Source organism: Xiphophorus hellerii, chromosome 13 (genome assembly GCF_003331165.1).
Source record: "Xiphophorus hellerii strain 12219 chromosome 13, Xiphophorus_hellerii-4.1, whole genome shotgun sequence".
Classification (NCBI taxonomy): domain Eukaryota; kingdom Metazoa; phylum Chordata; class Actinopteri; order Cyprinodontiformes; family Poeciliidae; genus Xiphophorus; species Xiphophorus hellerii.
The window spans coordinates 26,382,599-26,400,224 of record NC_045684.1 but is presented as its reverse complement, the minus strand read 5'-3'; the positions used below and the strand labels follow the sequence as shown (position 1 = coordinate 26,400,224).

Below are 17,626 nucleotides of genomic sequence, written 5' to 3'. Positions count from 1 at the left end.
GTTTATTAGAGTATGCTTCATTACACCTGATCAAACTCCTTGTCATGACACGCCTCAATGTGGCTAATGCTGCATCTTGTAAAGAACTTTAATGTGCGCTTTAGTTACCTGTTTGACATGCCGGGGGGCAGAGGCTCCAGTCGCTGTATGGGGTGACAGTACAGTCTCTTTTGCAGGGAAGCAGGCACGGCCTTACAGTGTCTGGACGGAGACTCTCTGGACACCTGGAAGAGTAGAATTGCTGTGACTAGTTCAGATACACCAAGAGCCTGTAAAAATTGGACGAACCCAAGATTTACTGAATTATGTCAAGCGTCACAATAAGTATAAATTTTTTTTTTTTAAACTAATATTCTGCAAGCCAAATAGAAAACATTGATAAAACCACTGTCACATGCATAAATATGTTCTGCTGTCTGATGTTTGCAGGTAGCAGTGCCCCTCATGTGGGCAGCAGTTAGGGCTCTCAGTAAAAGCAGCTCTTCATCTTTCTATTAATGTGTAAGTGTGTCCCAAGGCAGCAAACTCAGTAAGCAGTGTGTCCTGTTCGATGTAGGAGTCAGCACAGGCATAAAAAGCCAGATGAGTTTCCATACACAGCATGGGGGCTGGGAGGGCTCGCCTGAATAATGTGGCTCGCCTGCCAGAATAATGTTACTGTTGTGTTGAATAAATAAACAGATAATTCATGTTCCCAGCAGTTGCCTCCAGGAAGGGAAAGAGAAGCAGATGCTTAAAACAGTTGGCGAAAAGCTCAGCAGCTCATCTGTCTATCAGCAAACAGCTACCAAACACACTAACCTTTAGACTACACAGCAAAATGAGAAATATGCAAAATATGGCAGCAAACCAAAGCTGTTCTTTCATTTAAATAAAATAAGTCCTCACATTATAAAAACATGTATTTATGAATATATTTGTTTTATGTGCAAACAAAAGCTGAACATAAATCAAACCAGACATTAGAACTTTCAACTAACACCAGTTAGCCACAATCTCAATGAATTCACACCCTTGGAAAACGATGAAAAATCTTGCTATGCTTGAAACAGTTGACTTTTTGAGTTTTGTCTGCTATGGAAATAGTAGTCTCTTTTGCAGGGAAGCAGGCACGGCCTTACAGTGTCTGGACGGAGACTCTGAAAGATGCAAGTTTCAAAGCTTTCAAAGCTTGCATCATTTTAGATGCAAGCTTTGAAATAAAATAAAACATAAAACTTGCATCTAAAAAGCTTTAGATGTATTTTCCCTTTTTTGTCATTCTTTTAACTATAATCAACATTTGAAAATTACTTTTGCACAGACTCAGGTTATCTTTGTCTGATATTAAAGTGTGTTTGATGATCTGAAGCATTTAAGTTTGACAAAAAATAAATCTCTAACAGAGCAAACATGTTTCTTTTTACTGAAAGCTACTTATTTTGTCCATCCATCCATTATCTTATACACTTATCTCTGAGGTATGAGGGGTGCTGATGTCTATCTCCAGCGGTCAAAGGTCAAGACGCTGGTCACCTTGAACAGGTCACCAGTCCATCGCAGACTTATTTTGTCACCTGCCGTATTTCTTATGAATGATGAGAAATCTTACTTTTTAGGAGGAACTTGGCCCACATTGACCCGGACACAAATGACTTTCCGGGTTTGCATTCCCACTGAGCATGAGATGTCATCGCCGCGCGTTCTCCCCAAAGACGTGTTAGTGTTCGGACCTGAAGAGTCCTCGATGCATTGCCCCCAGGAACCTGTTTGCCAATGATACACAGTGCATGGATGCTCATTGCAGTTCCTCGTCTCTTGCAGTGCACTGACATTGGGACACTGGAGTCCTCCTGAAATACAACAACAACAAAGAGCAATCTTAGATTTGGTAGAACTACGTACAAAAATACCTGGCTTCATTCTTTTTGGCAGCATGTATACATCTGAATATGAAAGGATGAAGAAGATAAAACTGAAGGAGAGTTTGAAGCTTACTTGTATTGTTTTAACTCTAATTTGACATTGAGCAGAAATAAGTGTAAAGAACTACAGATACATATGCATTTAGCATGCACCTCTACCGTGATCTTGGTCTGCTTTTATTAATATCAATTCATTTGTCATCTTAAGTTTGTTGGATTTCACAGGCAGAGAAAGAAAATTGTCTTTGAGGCCACATAACGGTCATAACCTAAGACATTGTTTTGAAAGTTTGTTCTAAAATTCTTACAGCATATTTCAACATAAGTATCTTTGTTTTTTTTTTAAGTGTTAATTTTATAGACAATGGCTATGTTGACGCTGCAGATTTGAATGACTGCTTATTATGAAAGAAATTCATTCTGGATGTTTAGTCCACAGTTTACATTAAATGTTTCTTCTTCAAACCTCCTCCTGTGCAAAATTCTGTCACATTTCAAATGATTTGAAACTGAAATAAGATGACGGTTCAGACTTTGCTCACTTTGAATATCAAAAGTGTAAAATGGTTCATTCATTTTTAAAATTAATTTCATTCTTTGTGTTAAATTGGTTTCTGTAATTATTTTTTGAGCTCTGTTCAGTTTATTTTGATTCTTTTTTTTAGATGAGTGTTAGTCATTTTCGCCTTGGTTTGCAGTTTCTTTGAATCTAGTTCAGTTCTCTCTGAGGTAATAAATCTCCTTCTCTCCGTCTCTCTGTTTGCTCTCTTTCAATTTGCTCTCTCAGCATTTTCCCTGCTTGTGCTCTTTTGACATTAAAATCATTATGACACAATCAAGTAACTACGTATGTTACTTTCAATTGTCATAAAAATTCTGTATATATCATACATGACTTAGAAATTTGAAGCCTTGAAGTTGACCTTTGTTTCTTTAAGAAGCTCCTTCCCTTTCTGACCTGCTACCTTCAGCACATTACCACAACAATGCTCTTCCATTATCCCGTTTACTACCATTCTACGGAGCTTTGGAATGAGAAATAGTTGACACTCAGTGTTGCTTTAGAGACGTTATATCACTGAGCCCAGAAACCCAGAGAATTAGTAGATGTGGAGGTTTCATTGGTGATCAGCTGCTTTCACCTGCTAGTTCTGGATTTGAAGTGAGTAATAAGGACTGAAAGGATCATATTTCTACCAGAAAAGGGAATCTATTGTGGCATAAAAATACTCAATAGCTAAAACATCAACAAAAATCACATCTGGTGCCTAAAAACATCAAATATAAATATACCAAATACTGGATGGACCAGCGACAGTAGTGAAGGACCTTGAACAAAAGAAACGAAATCTGTGTATATCCAAAGCACACCATCTCTTTTTTCTACAGCCATAAGTTAAGTTCTAGGAAAAGAAAATTCTTACCCTGCATCACAGAAACCCATGCCACAACTTTAGCAGTCACTGTATAATGAAATACAAGAAATAATTTATGCATTGTTTTGTTTATTTATACAGTTATGTGCATAAAGTTGACTATCAGCTCTCCATACGATCTAACCAAATGCCTAAAGAAATCTAAAAGATGTTCACCATTCCAAAAATTAGAATAAACAAATAAAAAAAAGAATACAATTAATGATTGTTTTGATTATTTATGGGCTGTTTTGATTTTGATGCATTATTAGGCCAAAGGAAAGTTGGACTTTTTTATGGACTATGAAACAGCCTGTGGTTTTAAACCAATCAACTGTATAAGCAGATACTGATTATTATTGTTATTTTGGTGTCAGTCTTTGTGATGTTATCAGGTTATGTTCCGGTGATCCCATTACACCGCTTTAAGTTTCCTTGTGTGTTCACTGTTCACTGTTCTTACTGCAGGATGTTTCTTGTTTGTACTCACTACTGCTGAATTTTAACAGTAACTTTTATAACTTGAGTTTAGTAGATCCAAAAACTAACAATTTGATGTTCTAACTCATTTACTCTTAATTACACATTTGCCTGTCATTTATTTTGAGTATTTTTATTTTGGACAGTTTAAAGGCTGAGTTATAATTCTGGCAGCATTCAAATTAATGTTTAGTCATAATCTAAATTGAAAATGAATTGTTATGTAATGTTGTTTGAAACCTCAAATGTTTTTGAAACCTTTGCTATCCAACTGTAGCATTTTTGGGTGTAGTTAAAGTGTAAGACACTTTTAAGACACTCTTATTCATCAGCACATGATGCACACCTTTGGTCATGAGACAGAAAGTATCCAGAGTTTTCTGCTAATTCTCCAGCTCTACTGCAAATTTTACTGGATTACCAACCAGCATTTACTGTAGAGAATATTCTTCAGGCATTTTCAATACATGCAAGGTATGTTATACTTGGGGATTACAATAAATTGCCCATATGAATTTAAAAAAAGGTCATAATGAATAAAGTTTTAAAACAACTAAAAATGTAAACAGTAGCTGATGGAGTGTATTTATTCTAGCCTTTCTGACGTGGATATTATTGATCAATAATTTTGCACTCTGTGTGGCACTTCAGGATTAAATGGAGTAATATGAAGGCAAAGTTGATCTGGCAACTGATGTGGATGAGAGAAGGATCCTGCTGGAGTTCATGTTGTGCTTGAGGTTCAGGTTGGAAAGACTTCTTGTGTGTTCTTTTGGCTAATCTATGTTGTGAATCTGAACTATCCTGTAAAGTATGGTGATTTTTGGAATTTATTCAAATAGTTTTGCACTCTTATTGTTTGCATGGATCAATGTCAGACATCATTGCAGTTCATCTATATTTGAATTTGTAGTAGGTGTATGTCAATCTATCAGAGTATTGTGGACAAGTAAATTAATAATCAATAAAAAATTATTATTATTTATGACAGCTATAGCTCATAATTCATGACAATTTAAACTATTTGTTTCTAAAAGAATATGGTTTGTGTCATTTTGTAATGTATTGATGTATACTTAAAACAATGTTTCAAAAGTATTTAGCAATTTAAGTAAAAGTACAAATATGTAACTACGTTTAAGGAGTCAGCTTTAAAAGACCAATTTTTTTATATTTGACGATGGCTTTTGTAGCCATGATTTCTGTTTCAGTTTTGTGGAATCGGTTTTCCCATTTTTTACTGACTAACTCTAGAAGAGATCTAAGTTGTTTAAATATGATCCATTCCAGTTAATTTAGCTTAATTTTGATATTAACATGTAACACGTTTAAATAAATATGAATAAATTCAGCATTTTAGTCCAACGTAATTAATGGTTTAAGTTGCAACATACTAAATAAAATGAATATTACGCATTTGAGCTACCTTTCCATAATTGTGTTGGGTTCTTTAGACTCTTATCATGTGATTAAATAAAATAAAATAGTTTGTGTTCCAAAACTTCAATTGTGCAATTGGTTTTTCTAAACCATTTCTGTAACTTATGGGGTTTTACAGTGCTGGAGGCCTGTCTTAATTCTGCTATGGAGGTCTGAGGAATTCCCACCTTCTCCTGCGTTATGAGCAAGTATGGAACGCACTCGGATCTGCTTCCCCTCTGTGTTTTTTCCAGAGCAGGTGTGGGAGCAAAATGACCAGGGAGTCCAAGGGCTTAGAGCGCAGTCCTTGGAGCAAGGCACCTCACAGATGGTAGGCATTGGAAGAATGGCATCCCGGCAAAGCTGCTTCTCCACTTTTTCACCTGGATGAAAAAACACAAACATGTTTTAGATATTACAAAGAGAATTCGCCACTTCAGATATTCTCCCATCATTCTCCACTAATGATGGGAAATTAATGGAGATTGTCAGCATCAGGACGTATGCTGGATGGCTGATAGTATCCCATCAGTTTAGTGTTTTCATTTTGGAACAAATAAAATAATTGCTAATGGACTGTTATTGCAACGTGGAAAGTTGCAAGCAACAGCTTCAAAGTTTTGGGGATTTTTTTTATGTTGTAAAACAAAAAATTGAGAGGAAATTGTTGTTCTTGGCTGCTTGCTCAAGAATAAGAGTTTAGATTTGATTGAAGAACTCATTCAGTGTGAAAAAGATTTGATGTCCTACATACCATCAAATGGTAGCTACTTGCAGTGTCAGCTAGGATTGGTAGACATCTTAACTAAAACACAAGAAATGGCAGTACTATCCTATTCAGGTGTCCTTTTCTCTTTCCATAGTTAAAAGGGGCTTTTTTGGTTATTGTACCTCTGATAAGATATTGCATCCATCTTTCAAATCTGAGTTTTGTTTTCTCATGCCATGACACAAATCACATGATTCTTCAGGGTAAACCAGTTTTAAAGTAGTTTTTATCTAATCCAAAGTTCACTGTTGCATGTCATATTGGAGTAGTTAGGGGATGAATCTTAAAAGATTCAGTTGCTGGGTAAGGTGATCGCCTGTTGTCTTTGGATGTCTGCAGGAACTGTAAGCCCTCTGAGCTGAAGGAGAATATGGTGGTGTTGCTTGGCTTGGGTGAGGTTTCTTTCCTTTTTACACATCTGTTTCTGCAGCAGCTTCCTCCATCTGTTCTCACCGCACTGACCCCTCTGATCTGGACAAAGAAGGTGTGCTGGCTGGGGAGGCGGCACAGAGTTTTATTGGCTTCCAGACAGTATGCACTTTTACTGGGTTTCACTCAAGGGGGACTTGGAGGCTGTGGTGACAGAGTGGCAGAAAAATAACAGCTTTTTCTGCTATCATTTCAGATTTGGAGCGAAGGAAAAGTGCAGCATTGTGTTGTGTTCATTCAGCAACAGAGAAACGGGATGGTGCATTCTAGCATTTAACATGGACAAGGTTTCTGAATGACTTTTTCTTGTGGACTCAGGTACACAGAGGAGCATTATGCATGTTTCTGGCAGCTTAACATATGCACCCCTTTACGACACACTTAGAGGCAAAAAAGGTGACCAGCAGACTCAGTGAACTCCCAAAGGGCACAAGTGACTGATGATTCCAAGAAGGTCCCAGCTAATGCAGCACTTTTTGCCCACCCATCTCCAGCAGCTCCAGTGGCCCTCATGACAGTTGCCTCTGGTTATGTGTTTGGGGCAGTGTGTGAACAATGGGTGGATGGTGCCTGCTAACCATACTTTTATCACACTTTGATCACTCAGTATCTCAAAGTTTCCTGCTATAAAAAGCGAGGGCCTTTTGTAGCAGGAAACTGTGTGTTGGCAGCTGACCTTACTATGTCATACTATAATGTAGGCTTTTATTTTGAAGGCTAGGGGAACGGCAATGTTGTGAGATAAAGAGAAGATAAGATCATACTGTTCGTATTTCTCTGTTTGGAAGTGTTGTTGATTAAAAGCGAGACTCCAGATATCGTTGTCTCTTTATAGCTGTCTTACACAATGTGATCAAATCTATGATAGATGTTCTTGCAAACTTGTTAGAGGCCAGATTTAAATATTTAAACCTTGCTGGACACCAGATGACCCAATCATTAAACATGTATTTTAGTTGCTACCTAATTCTATTTAACATGCATTTCTTTTTTGTTATTTCTAAATAATTTTTTTTAAATATCATCAAATTAACATTTAAAACAGCAAAAGCTTCCATTAATTTTTTTTTACTATGGGGTTTGGAAAAACATATCATTAGATTTAGGAAATAATCTTTATTACCATCCAAATATAAAAGATGATATGGCCATGAACGTATGTGTGTCAGTTTATTCTGTAATATTTTACGGGTCACATCTATTAATAGGAGACTAGCTGCTGAGCTGCTGATATGTTCTGTATTGATCTACATTGAAAAGCTGTCTTCACTCTTTTTGCGTCATTCATCAAATTGAATTGTAACTCATCCCTTCTCTGAAATGCCTTATTGTTGAAAATCTCATTGTGAGTGGCTGGAAGATCCGCAACCACTGAATCCAATGACATGACAAGGACCCCAGGGAAAACGCGGTCTATTTCCATCAGAAGGAGGCAAGGAATCAATACCAGGCCAGTTAACAGCAGCTATATAAGATGATGTCTGTGGGAGACAGGAAGAGCTGACAATCAAAGATGCATATAACTTTGACAGGGTTAATCAAAGACTTTCAATTTATTTAATAGAAAACATTGAAGTGTCTGTGTGACATTGATGGCTTCCGGCATGGCTTTTGTTCTTGATAATTAAAAACAGCACATATTCCCAGTAGAGCTGGCCTGGATTCACAGAGTGGTTGCTCTCCAACCCAAACATCAGCTATTGCTGACCTATTTACATATTAGATTTCAGTATTAATGTACGTATGACAATATTAAGTATTTAAAAAACATTGCAAAACTGTTACACTTTTGGAAACTTCTACACCCTTCTTATGTAACATACTGTTCTCCTAAACTAACAAATGTGGAGGATGAAGTGTTATGTTGTTTAGAATGAAGACCGCAGGTTCACAGACATCAACAAGGAAACAGCCTCCTGGATTTTTAGTGATGAAAGTGTATAAAAGACAGCCTTAGATCTTATTTACACAATGATGACACAATCATGATAAATGATCTCACACACATTCAGAGATAATGGAAAAGGAAAGGGAGGGTAAATTGAAGATAGCTGTGCAGATCAGACCATGCTAATTCAATTTAAAAGATGTCTGATCCTTCAGAGTGTAATAAAGGAGCCTCTGCACCTCTTACAGAAAGCTGAGTACGTCTCACAAGATAGAACACAACAACAGATAATGTGGATGAGGACATGTGAAGCAGTTTTCCTTCATCCAGAGGTCTGAAAGGCTCCAATCGATAAGGAATGTCTCAAAGCATACAGGCTTGGACTGCAGCAAGAGTCCTTTCTTTTAGAAATGTTCCACCCCACAATCCATCAAAATCATTTGAAAAACGTCTTTCTCTTCACTTCAATATCTTTCAGGTATACACACAGCTGCTGAGAAAAATCTATAAGACAGTAAGCACATGCAGATTGTGAGATTTTAATGAATCTTCTAGTTGTAGCTCATGAAAAATAAATTGTTCAAAGTTAGAGATACTGTTTGTGTTAATTGCAGGCTGCTGATGGGTCCTGATCACATCTTTTTTGTTTAAATGATCGTTGAATAAAGAATTGAGCCCAAAACAAAGATCTAATTCCATCCCACGTTCCAACCTTCACCTATGGTCATAAAAACCTTGACATTAAGGATGAGATCCCTGCAACAAGTGACTGAAATGAGCAGGAGTTCCTTCCAGTACCAGAATTTTGAGGGACCATGTCAGCATGGCACTCTCCTTGTGAGAATACCATCCTCCATCATGCAAGAGAATGAGCCCAACAGTATCATCAGGGAGTTTGATGAGCAGTTAAGCTCATGACCTGACATTGAATAACCAGAGGACAATGGATGGATGGATAACAAATCAAAAATTTTTCTAACAATCTAAGAGTTTTTCCCTTTTAGAATCACCTTAATATTGAAGAAGAGACCACTGTACATGTCTGTACATGTCTGGCATCATTTGACCTCATGTCCTTGACTCAGATTATATTACTAAGACATTCACAGGGTCCTCAGAGAGATGTAGACAAAGCAGCTGAAATACTAGTCAATAGATTTTATGACATTTATGATGCAGTGAACAACCATTTCTTGGCTACAAACAATCAAATAACTGGAACTGTATCAAAATATATTACTCAATCTTCTCTGGCTGCCAGTAGACCCTGTAGCTGGTGGCAGCAGCCCCTCTGAAACGTTTGCACTGTAGTTGCTGGGTGTTTGGCCCAGGGTTCTCTTCTGCTCTTCTCTGGGAGGGGTGGGCTGGGAGTGAGGGGATTTGTTCTTGCAGGAGTCCCTAGAGGACTCCTGCAAGGCCTCCTGGGGCCTTTGGATGTGCCTTTGGATGTGCCTTTGGATGTCTGTGCTGGGGGCAGGTCTGTGGATCCTCACACCTGATATTGAACATTATTATGGAGAAACCTGAAATACACAAGCATGTCCAGCCCAGTCTGTTGTCAATCATGACAGCCCATATGTATAGTCCTTCACCATGTCTTTTTCCTCCCCCATAATCTGTAGCTTTCATGAAGATGCCTTCTTCCTGCTGAAGTCAATAATTATCTTACTAGCCTTTCAGATGTTCAGCCTCAGTTGGTTCAGTTCAGTCCAATCTTCAAACTTGTCTACTAGTTCTCTGTACTCTCCCTCCTCTCCGCCTCTTAAACACGCCAAGTCATCTTCTGAAGGTGACAGGACTGGAAGCCAATGACGTGTAAGGTGAAGAGAAACGGAGATGCTGTGTGTGTGTGCGTGGGCGTGTGTGTGAATGAGGGTCTGCTAATGAGGTCTGTGGGGAGTAAGATGCACAGAAATGGGGGTTGGCCACCAGGTTCATGTCCAACTAGATTGGATCTCCATTCAATGACAGCAGCATCTGAATTTTGAGTTTTTATTTTCTGTAAGCCATAATCATCAAAATGATAAGAAACAAAAAGTTGAAGTGTCATTCTCTGCAATGAACCTATTCCATAGGAGTTTAACTTTCTAAAGTGAGTGACAAATTATATTGAATTTCCACATGATGAGATATATCTGTATATTACAACAAAACTACAAAAAAAATAAAATGTTCAAATTCAATTCAATTCACAAACACTTTATTGATTCCAAAGGGAAATGAGATGTAACTTATATTAATTCAAATTCTTCAAGAGTATATATACACCATTCCTTCAGATGAGCAACACCATTTTGCTTGTCTGGAATGGTTAATGGTAAATATTACAAAATATCATTTTTTTCCATTTGTGCAGACACTAAAGTGAAGGTTTTTACAACACAATGTTATGTCTATCCTATCAGTAATATTGTCAGAAATATGGTTAAATACTAATCGAGACCAAATTTTAACTTCAGTCCAATAATTACATACCTTCACCAGCCATTGCATTAAGCTAAACTTTTTAGTTTTCTTCTTTGTGCTGCATTTTTCTTACTTTTCTTGGGCATGGTCCTTGATTATTATTTTTAGCCCTGCATCACCAAGTGAATTTGAGTCATAGAAAATTATTTTTAATAACACGGTCAGGAGCTTGTTGCTCTATGCTACCATCTCTTTGCCAGCTAAACCGGAAGTCCCATCTTCCGTCAATTTCATAGATGAACTCTCACTTTGAGCACCATTTTATGTTCATGTGAGCGATCAAACCTTTGGGAATTTAATGGGGGGGTTTCTCTCTGAAACTGATGCACATAAAAATGCCTTTATTTGAGTCACACAGTCTCTTATTAAACTCCTCCACTGTATCCCTCTGATCAATCTGATATTATGCAAAACTAATTTATGCACTATAGGTTCAGTTAAAATAATAATATTTCACAAATATAATTTCACAAAGTTCTAAGTATATTTTGAGTATTTTTAATCACTTTTTGCCTTGCCAATGTTCAGTTTTCTTTCTTTTACTGCAGTTTGATCACACATGATCAAATATGAAAATTAATTGCAAGATGAGATGATATCGACTTTCCTGGCTGAGGAGTTGGAACCAATAAAGTCCAAATGGAGAACAGACATCATCTTTTGTCTTCCAAGAATGTCAAACACAGTTGCATTTATCTGAGTGTGATAACCAGTTTGACTTGATGACTTGTTTCACAAATTGAAGACCATTGCTTAATATGTCAGTATCTGGGTGTCAGCTGTCCAGAAAGGGTTTGTTTAAATGCATTCATTCATATAATTCTTCTCACAACTAATTAGTGTTCGCCATAAGCTACTGTGTCAAATGATGATTGATCAGGCCAGGGGTTGGAAGGTCTTAATGAGCTTAAAGATCTGAAAACTTCCTGGCTAACAGAATGCAGAAAGGTTTCAGTGAGGATAAAAAGGGTTGTTACAATGAACCGCCATTCGAGAACAACATATTTGGATTTACATTATCTGATAAAGAGTTCCACCATGTTAAATACTAGCTTCACTAATCTAGTTTATTATGTTCACTCACCATCACTGTTGATACACTGGACTTGGGGAATTTGCGTACCAGGACCACACTCCATCTCATTGTCAGGGACACATTCCTCCAGTTTAACCACGAGCCACTCGAAGCAGCTGGGGTCTTCACACGGTATGGCCTCCACTAGATGAGGACAATTTCCTGTCCCATCTGTTGGCTCATTGATGATCCTTCGCTTCCTCAGTTTAAAACCTGTTACAGAAAAACAGGAATCATTACAGCACATGATGAAATATGGATGTAAACATGTGTAACTGAATTTGAATTAAAAATGCCCCTGAAATATAAATGCATATTTGTGCTTACTTTTTGAGTGTTAAAATATATTTCAGATACATTTTTAGTTTATTGTTATTATTTATATATGGTTGAAATTTCAGTTGTTATTTTCACTTCAAGCTAAGGAATTACATTATTATTTTAAAGTTATCACATTTTCAGTAACTGTTTTTTGGTTTAACTTTTCAGTGTTTAAAAATTTAATATACAAAAAAATTCAATCTTTCAAAAATCAAACACAATATTTTCAGTCTCCTGGGATTCCAATGGTTCAATTGAAATTCTACGACTCCTGCGATGGACTGGTGACCTGTCCAGGGTGACCCGGCGTCTCACCCAAAACGATTCCTGGAGATAGGCACCAGCACCCCTCCCAAGCCCACTAGGGACAAGGGTGTTAGAAAAAGGATGGATGGATGGATGGATGGATGGCAATTATGCAACTCAAATAATCTTTTTCTGATCTTTTCATGACAGTCTGAACAACATAGATCAGATTTTTTGAATGCAACCCAGGCTACTTGGACATATGGTTCTACATCTGATATCTTTTCAAATGTGACTTGTGTCTGGAGGACCAGGTCACATTCATTTGACCTGAAAGTCATTGATAAATGTCCCTATTTTACAACCTGTGTCAGGAATCGGTGCGGTGAGGGGTGGTGAGGCAGACGCAGCAGACCCAGGTATGGTGAATGATTGATTTTAATCAGGAAGACACACAGTCCAGCAACAGGCAGCACGCACATTAGACGAGGACCCGACAAAGAACAGACACACAGGTGACACTAAATACACTGGGGGTAATCAGGGAACAAGAAACACCTGGGAACTAATCAAGGGGAGAACAGGACAACACGGAGACACAGAGACACCGAAAACTCGAAATTAACACACAGAAAACACAGAACATGACAACCTGATACACCCAAGTAGGAAGAACAACAACAACAACAATAATAATAATAATAATAGTAATAATAATAATAATTGCCCATAATGATGATTAAGTTGTTAATATGCTTTAAAATGGTAAGATATGCTCCACCATTAGAATCCCCATTTACTTCTGCAATCACAGAGCACTTCTTCTTTATGGCTGTTAGCAAATCACTGAGCAGGCTTTCTACTGTATGTGTGACGTTACTGCACCCTCTACTGCACATGTGGAACATTATTAGGTTGTTTGTAGTTCACACAGGAGATCACATACAAGCCACATATGTTTGGAAATGTGCACGACCATGCCAAAAAAAAAATCTGATTTCACAAAAAAAATCGGAATTGAGCATGAAGGCCTGCAGTGTGAACGTAGCCCCAGTAATCTGTGTCACATTCGAATAAGTCCAATCTGTGTTGTCCAGACTGTCTTGAAAAGATCATACAGTTCGTTTTAGGGCAAAAAATCGGATTTGGGTCAAATTAGGATGCAGTGCGAGCGTAACCTTAGTCACATGTTTTATAGTCACATGGCGCTTCAAGTTTGTGTAGCTAAGCTAATACTAGTGGAAAACTAACACCCAGGCGGTCCTGGAAGCTAACATGAACAGTGAGTTTAGCACTTTTATTTTTATGTAATATTTTTACGCGCATAAAGTTTCAAACATTGTCTTATGGCTTGATTTAGTACGCAGGTTAAAGTAACTATTAATCATTGAACATGCACAGTTAGCATGTTAGTTTGTTATTTTAACCCCTCTTCCCTCCACACCAGTGGTCCACTTGCACCAAATCTAGTATCTTTTTGTCAAACTGATAATGACCTTATGTAAAATGTAAAAATGTAGTTTTTTACATTCCTGAGTTTGTTCACTTCATTGACATACTAATTCTAGAAGTGTTTGGTGTGTAAAACTGCATACATTTAAGTAAACTCACATCACCAGATATCAAATTTGCCATAACATAACAAACATCACGATTATTTTGCATCTAGTCTGCCAATAACAAATCCCTGGTCTGTCCTTAGAGCAAATATGCCATATTTTTACTCTGCATCCATTTATTTATTAAACCTTGCCCTGTTTATCCATTCTAACAATTTTTTTTCTGTAGCAGCACCCTAGTTTTTTCAACCCCAAATCTGTAGTGTTTATAAGCACCCTGACAAATTTTTGTCTCCTACTGTTAATAGTTTGGCTGAATGTTAAACAGAAATCCAGTTAGAAAGAATTCTAATTCATGCATATCATTGTTTTATATAATTGTGCAAACTTGAAATCATTTGCATATTTGTTTCTAGAATACGTGCTGATCAAGGGATGGAAAACATGGAAGTTGTAAAACACATGTTCATGGTTCATGGGAATGGAGGAAGCAGCTACATTTCTGGAATGTAGACGCAGAATTTCAGACAGTGAAATGAGCCAGTTGAATTTGAGGGGGCTGAAATTGTTGCGTTTGAATTTTGAAAAGTTGAATTTTTTTGTATGCCAAATATTTTTTTAACACTGAAAAGTTAAACTGGAAAACAGCAATTGAAAATGCAATCAATTTGAAATAGCAATGTGAATATTTTAGCTTGAAGTTAAATGAACAAATTAAATCCCAACCATGTAGAAATAATGACAATGTTTTTTTTCAGGTTAAAAATGTATTCTGAATATATTTTAACACTGAAAGAGTAAATGCAAACATGCATTAAAATTTCAGTGCCATTTTTAATTCAAATCCTGGTGACACATATTGACTTCCATAATGAGACAAGTAAGCTGACCCAACCAGGTCAAAGATTATAAACCCCTCCTGTCTGTCAATGAGTGAGGACATACAGCAATGATACAAAATCTAATATGCTCCATGACAATGACATGACTCACATTAATTCAGTGACTGACACATGCAGCTTCAAAAAACATTATAAACCTAAAACTGAGTAAAAATGTAAGAATTTCTCCTCTATGAGCGCTCCAGTGTTTCACTCATTAAAATCATTTTCATCCAAAAATGGCAAACTGTCATTACAGTTCATTAATTCAGTTGGACTTCTCACATTTGTGCTGCTTAAGGCAAGACATTCCAGAGTCAAGTCCTCAGGATGCTCCTTCCACCCTAGCCAAGGTCAACCCCCCGTATTTCACACTCCTGCTCCTGTCAGATAAGGCAGCAACCCCCTGGAGTACTTGTGGGGTACAGGTTCTATTTCATTTTTTTGTCTTCCTTTGAAAATCCTTTATTTAATCAGTAGGTCAGCTGGACATGAACCATCCTGTGTCTGCACTCACTGACAGAAGTGTTATCTGATGGAGGATGGGTGGCGTGGAGGGGGGAGTGAGGGAGCTTTGTTTGGAGAAAAATGAGGCTCAGGGTCTGGGAAATTCAATTTAGGGCTCATTCTCTAGCTATCTGCAGGGGGTTTAATGATTTGCATGGCTGAAAGATAGCAACACAACACATGCTTCCATTGATAGACCTAGGGGCTTCATTTTCAGTCGACACATACATGAATACAATCACAGTTAATGTACATTGCCAGGCAACAAAATAAGAAATAGTTAAAAGGATAAAAAGGTTAACTGAGTTTGATACAACTGAAGAATTAGCTTCTTCTTAGCTTGTAAAACCCTTTAACATCTCATGTTGTTGGAAACAGGAAACTGAAAATGATCAAACATAGAGCACCGACTTAAAGCCCACAAACAATCATTGGGTGTGCTGGAAAATAAGGAAAATTAAACATTTTTATCAACAAAAAGTTGTAGAAAAGCTAATTTAAAGCTAAAAGTTAGCTGTATGCAAATAAACATTTTAACACTCCATACAAGAACAAAGAACTTGACATACATAGAAGCTGTGTGCTTTTATTACATGTGGTTATAACAAGAACAACGTTATTTTTGGACAGGAAATTTAAGCCTTTACAAGAACTCAAGTGGAAGTTTCTCCTAAAGCAGCATTTGTATGTAGTAGTTGTGGAACACCAAACAAGAAGAACATTCTGCCCGGAGTCCGTCTATAGAACAAGCTGTAAGGAATTCCAAACTAGAGGTGCATGAATAGAATGATTCCTGGGAGACGGCATGAGTTCAAAAAAATGATACCTGGGCAAATGATTGTTGAAATCACAACAAATAGATTTAAAAAAATGAGCTAGTCTGTTCTCTAATTGTTTTAATGTTTCACGGAATCCACTTTGCTAGGCTTCTCCTTAGACATATTGACAGAAAAACATGGTAGGCTTCCTAGTGTGAACTCAGAACTCAAATTCTTCTGTTTTCAAACAAAGAAAATGTTTTAATATTAAATGTTCCCACATACTCCTGCGTGGTGTGAACCACGCGGACTCCACCCACAGTGGCAGTGCACTGCTGAGATGTCTTAGTCAAGCCAGCAAGAACTCAAGTGGCAATCACATTTTTCTTATGAAAAATTCCTTGATTTCCCCCAATCCTAATGGTTACTAGCAAGTTTACAGAGCTAGTTGGGTGCCTGACCCTGTTTCTTCTCCACCAGGTCAGTCACTGCACACCTGTTAGTGTAGCACAAAGTGGCAGGGTGGCTGATGTGTGTCCTTACAACTACTTACACTAATTTTCAACCTCGTAGCTTGGTGTCACTGAAAAAACAGTTGGGTATAAAACACAGTTTCCCGCCAAGCAGTTTACTGAGTATGCATAAGCGGTCACAAAAAATGTATCTTTGTGTGAAACTGTTCAGCGGATGTCCACTATGAGTTCACATTGAGTTCGCTTTAAGAACGCATGGACCTCTGCAGAGTGAGGAACACCTGAGTATGTGGGAGCCTACATCTTTTCTGGCACAATCGTATGGGACTGCTGGCATTATCATTGCTTCTCACTGCATTTAGCTAATTCACAGCGGCTACATATGCACTAATTTATACTTAATTGTGCACAATCATTGAAAAAATTATGTTCTCTGTTACTTGTTATTTAAGGAATGTTTTATCAGTAGTTACTGTTAGCTGGCATCTATTCAAACTTTGACGTTTTCAGAAATCCTCTCAGCTCTAAGATGGCTCCTAATACCAATCCTGGTTGGGCTGGAAATTTTGTTTTACTTTCACTCAATGATCAGGATGGGGGATGGCATCAAAGCACATTTTTCATGTGTTCTGTTACTTTCCTTAGATATACAACTTTACACTTTACTCATTAATACTCATGTTGTTCAAATCTGTATTGTGTTTCTACGGGAGTGATTTCATTGAATCTGCTTCGATTGGATGGAAGTGGACTGAACTGATATTGACCTGATCACTATGGACAGATTTGAATTTATAATTGGATATGAACTGGGCCATTTTATCTTATAAACTGCCATGACATAATTCAATTAATACAAAAATCTATCAAAATAATTATATTAACAGATGTTTTCTGGAGCTTCTTATTTAAATGCAAAATTCCAGAGATTTTAATAATCATCCCCCCTGCCAGAACAGTAGTGAAATAATCTCACTCTCAGGTATGTAATGTGTAAGCAGAAGCAGTGAAGGTTGTGTGGTCCAGCATTTTTGGT

The 17,626-nt window shown here is 37.4% G+C and overlaps 1 protein-coding gene across 1 annotated transcript in view; it reads right to left on the bottom strand.

Moving 5' to 3' along the window:
• The window catches only part of thsd7aa (thrombospondin, type I, domain containing 7Aa), a 97,091-nt gene that overhangs the window by 24,038 nt on the left and 55,427 nt on the right, over positions 1–17,626 (bottom strand). The window contains exons 6-9 of the mRNA XM_032581556.1: positions 11,855–12,058; positions 5,407–5,601; positions 1,592–1,832; positions 109–224 (exon numbers count right to left, since the gene is read on the bottom strand). Of these exons, the coding sequence (XP_032437447.1) occupies positions 109–224; positions 1,592–1,832; positions 5,407–5,601; positions 11,855–12,058 (756 nt within the window). The remainder of the gene's footprint in view (positions 1–108; positions 225–1,591; positions 1,833–5,406; positions 5,602–11,854; positions 12,059–17,626) is intronic.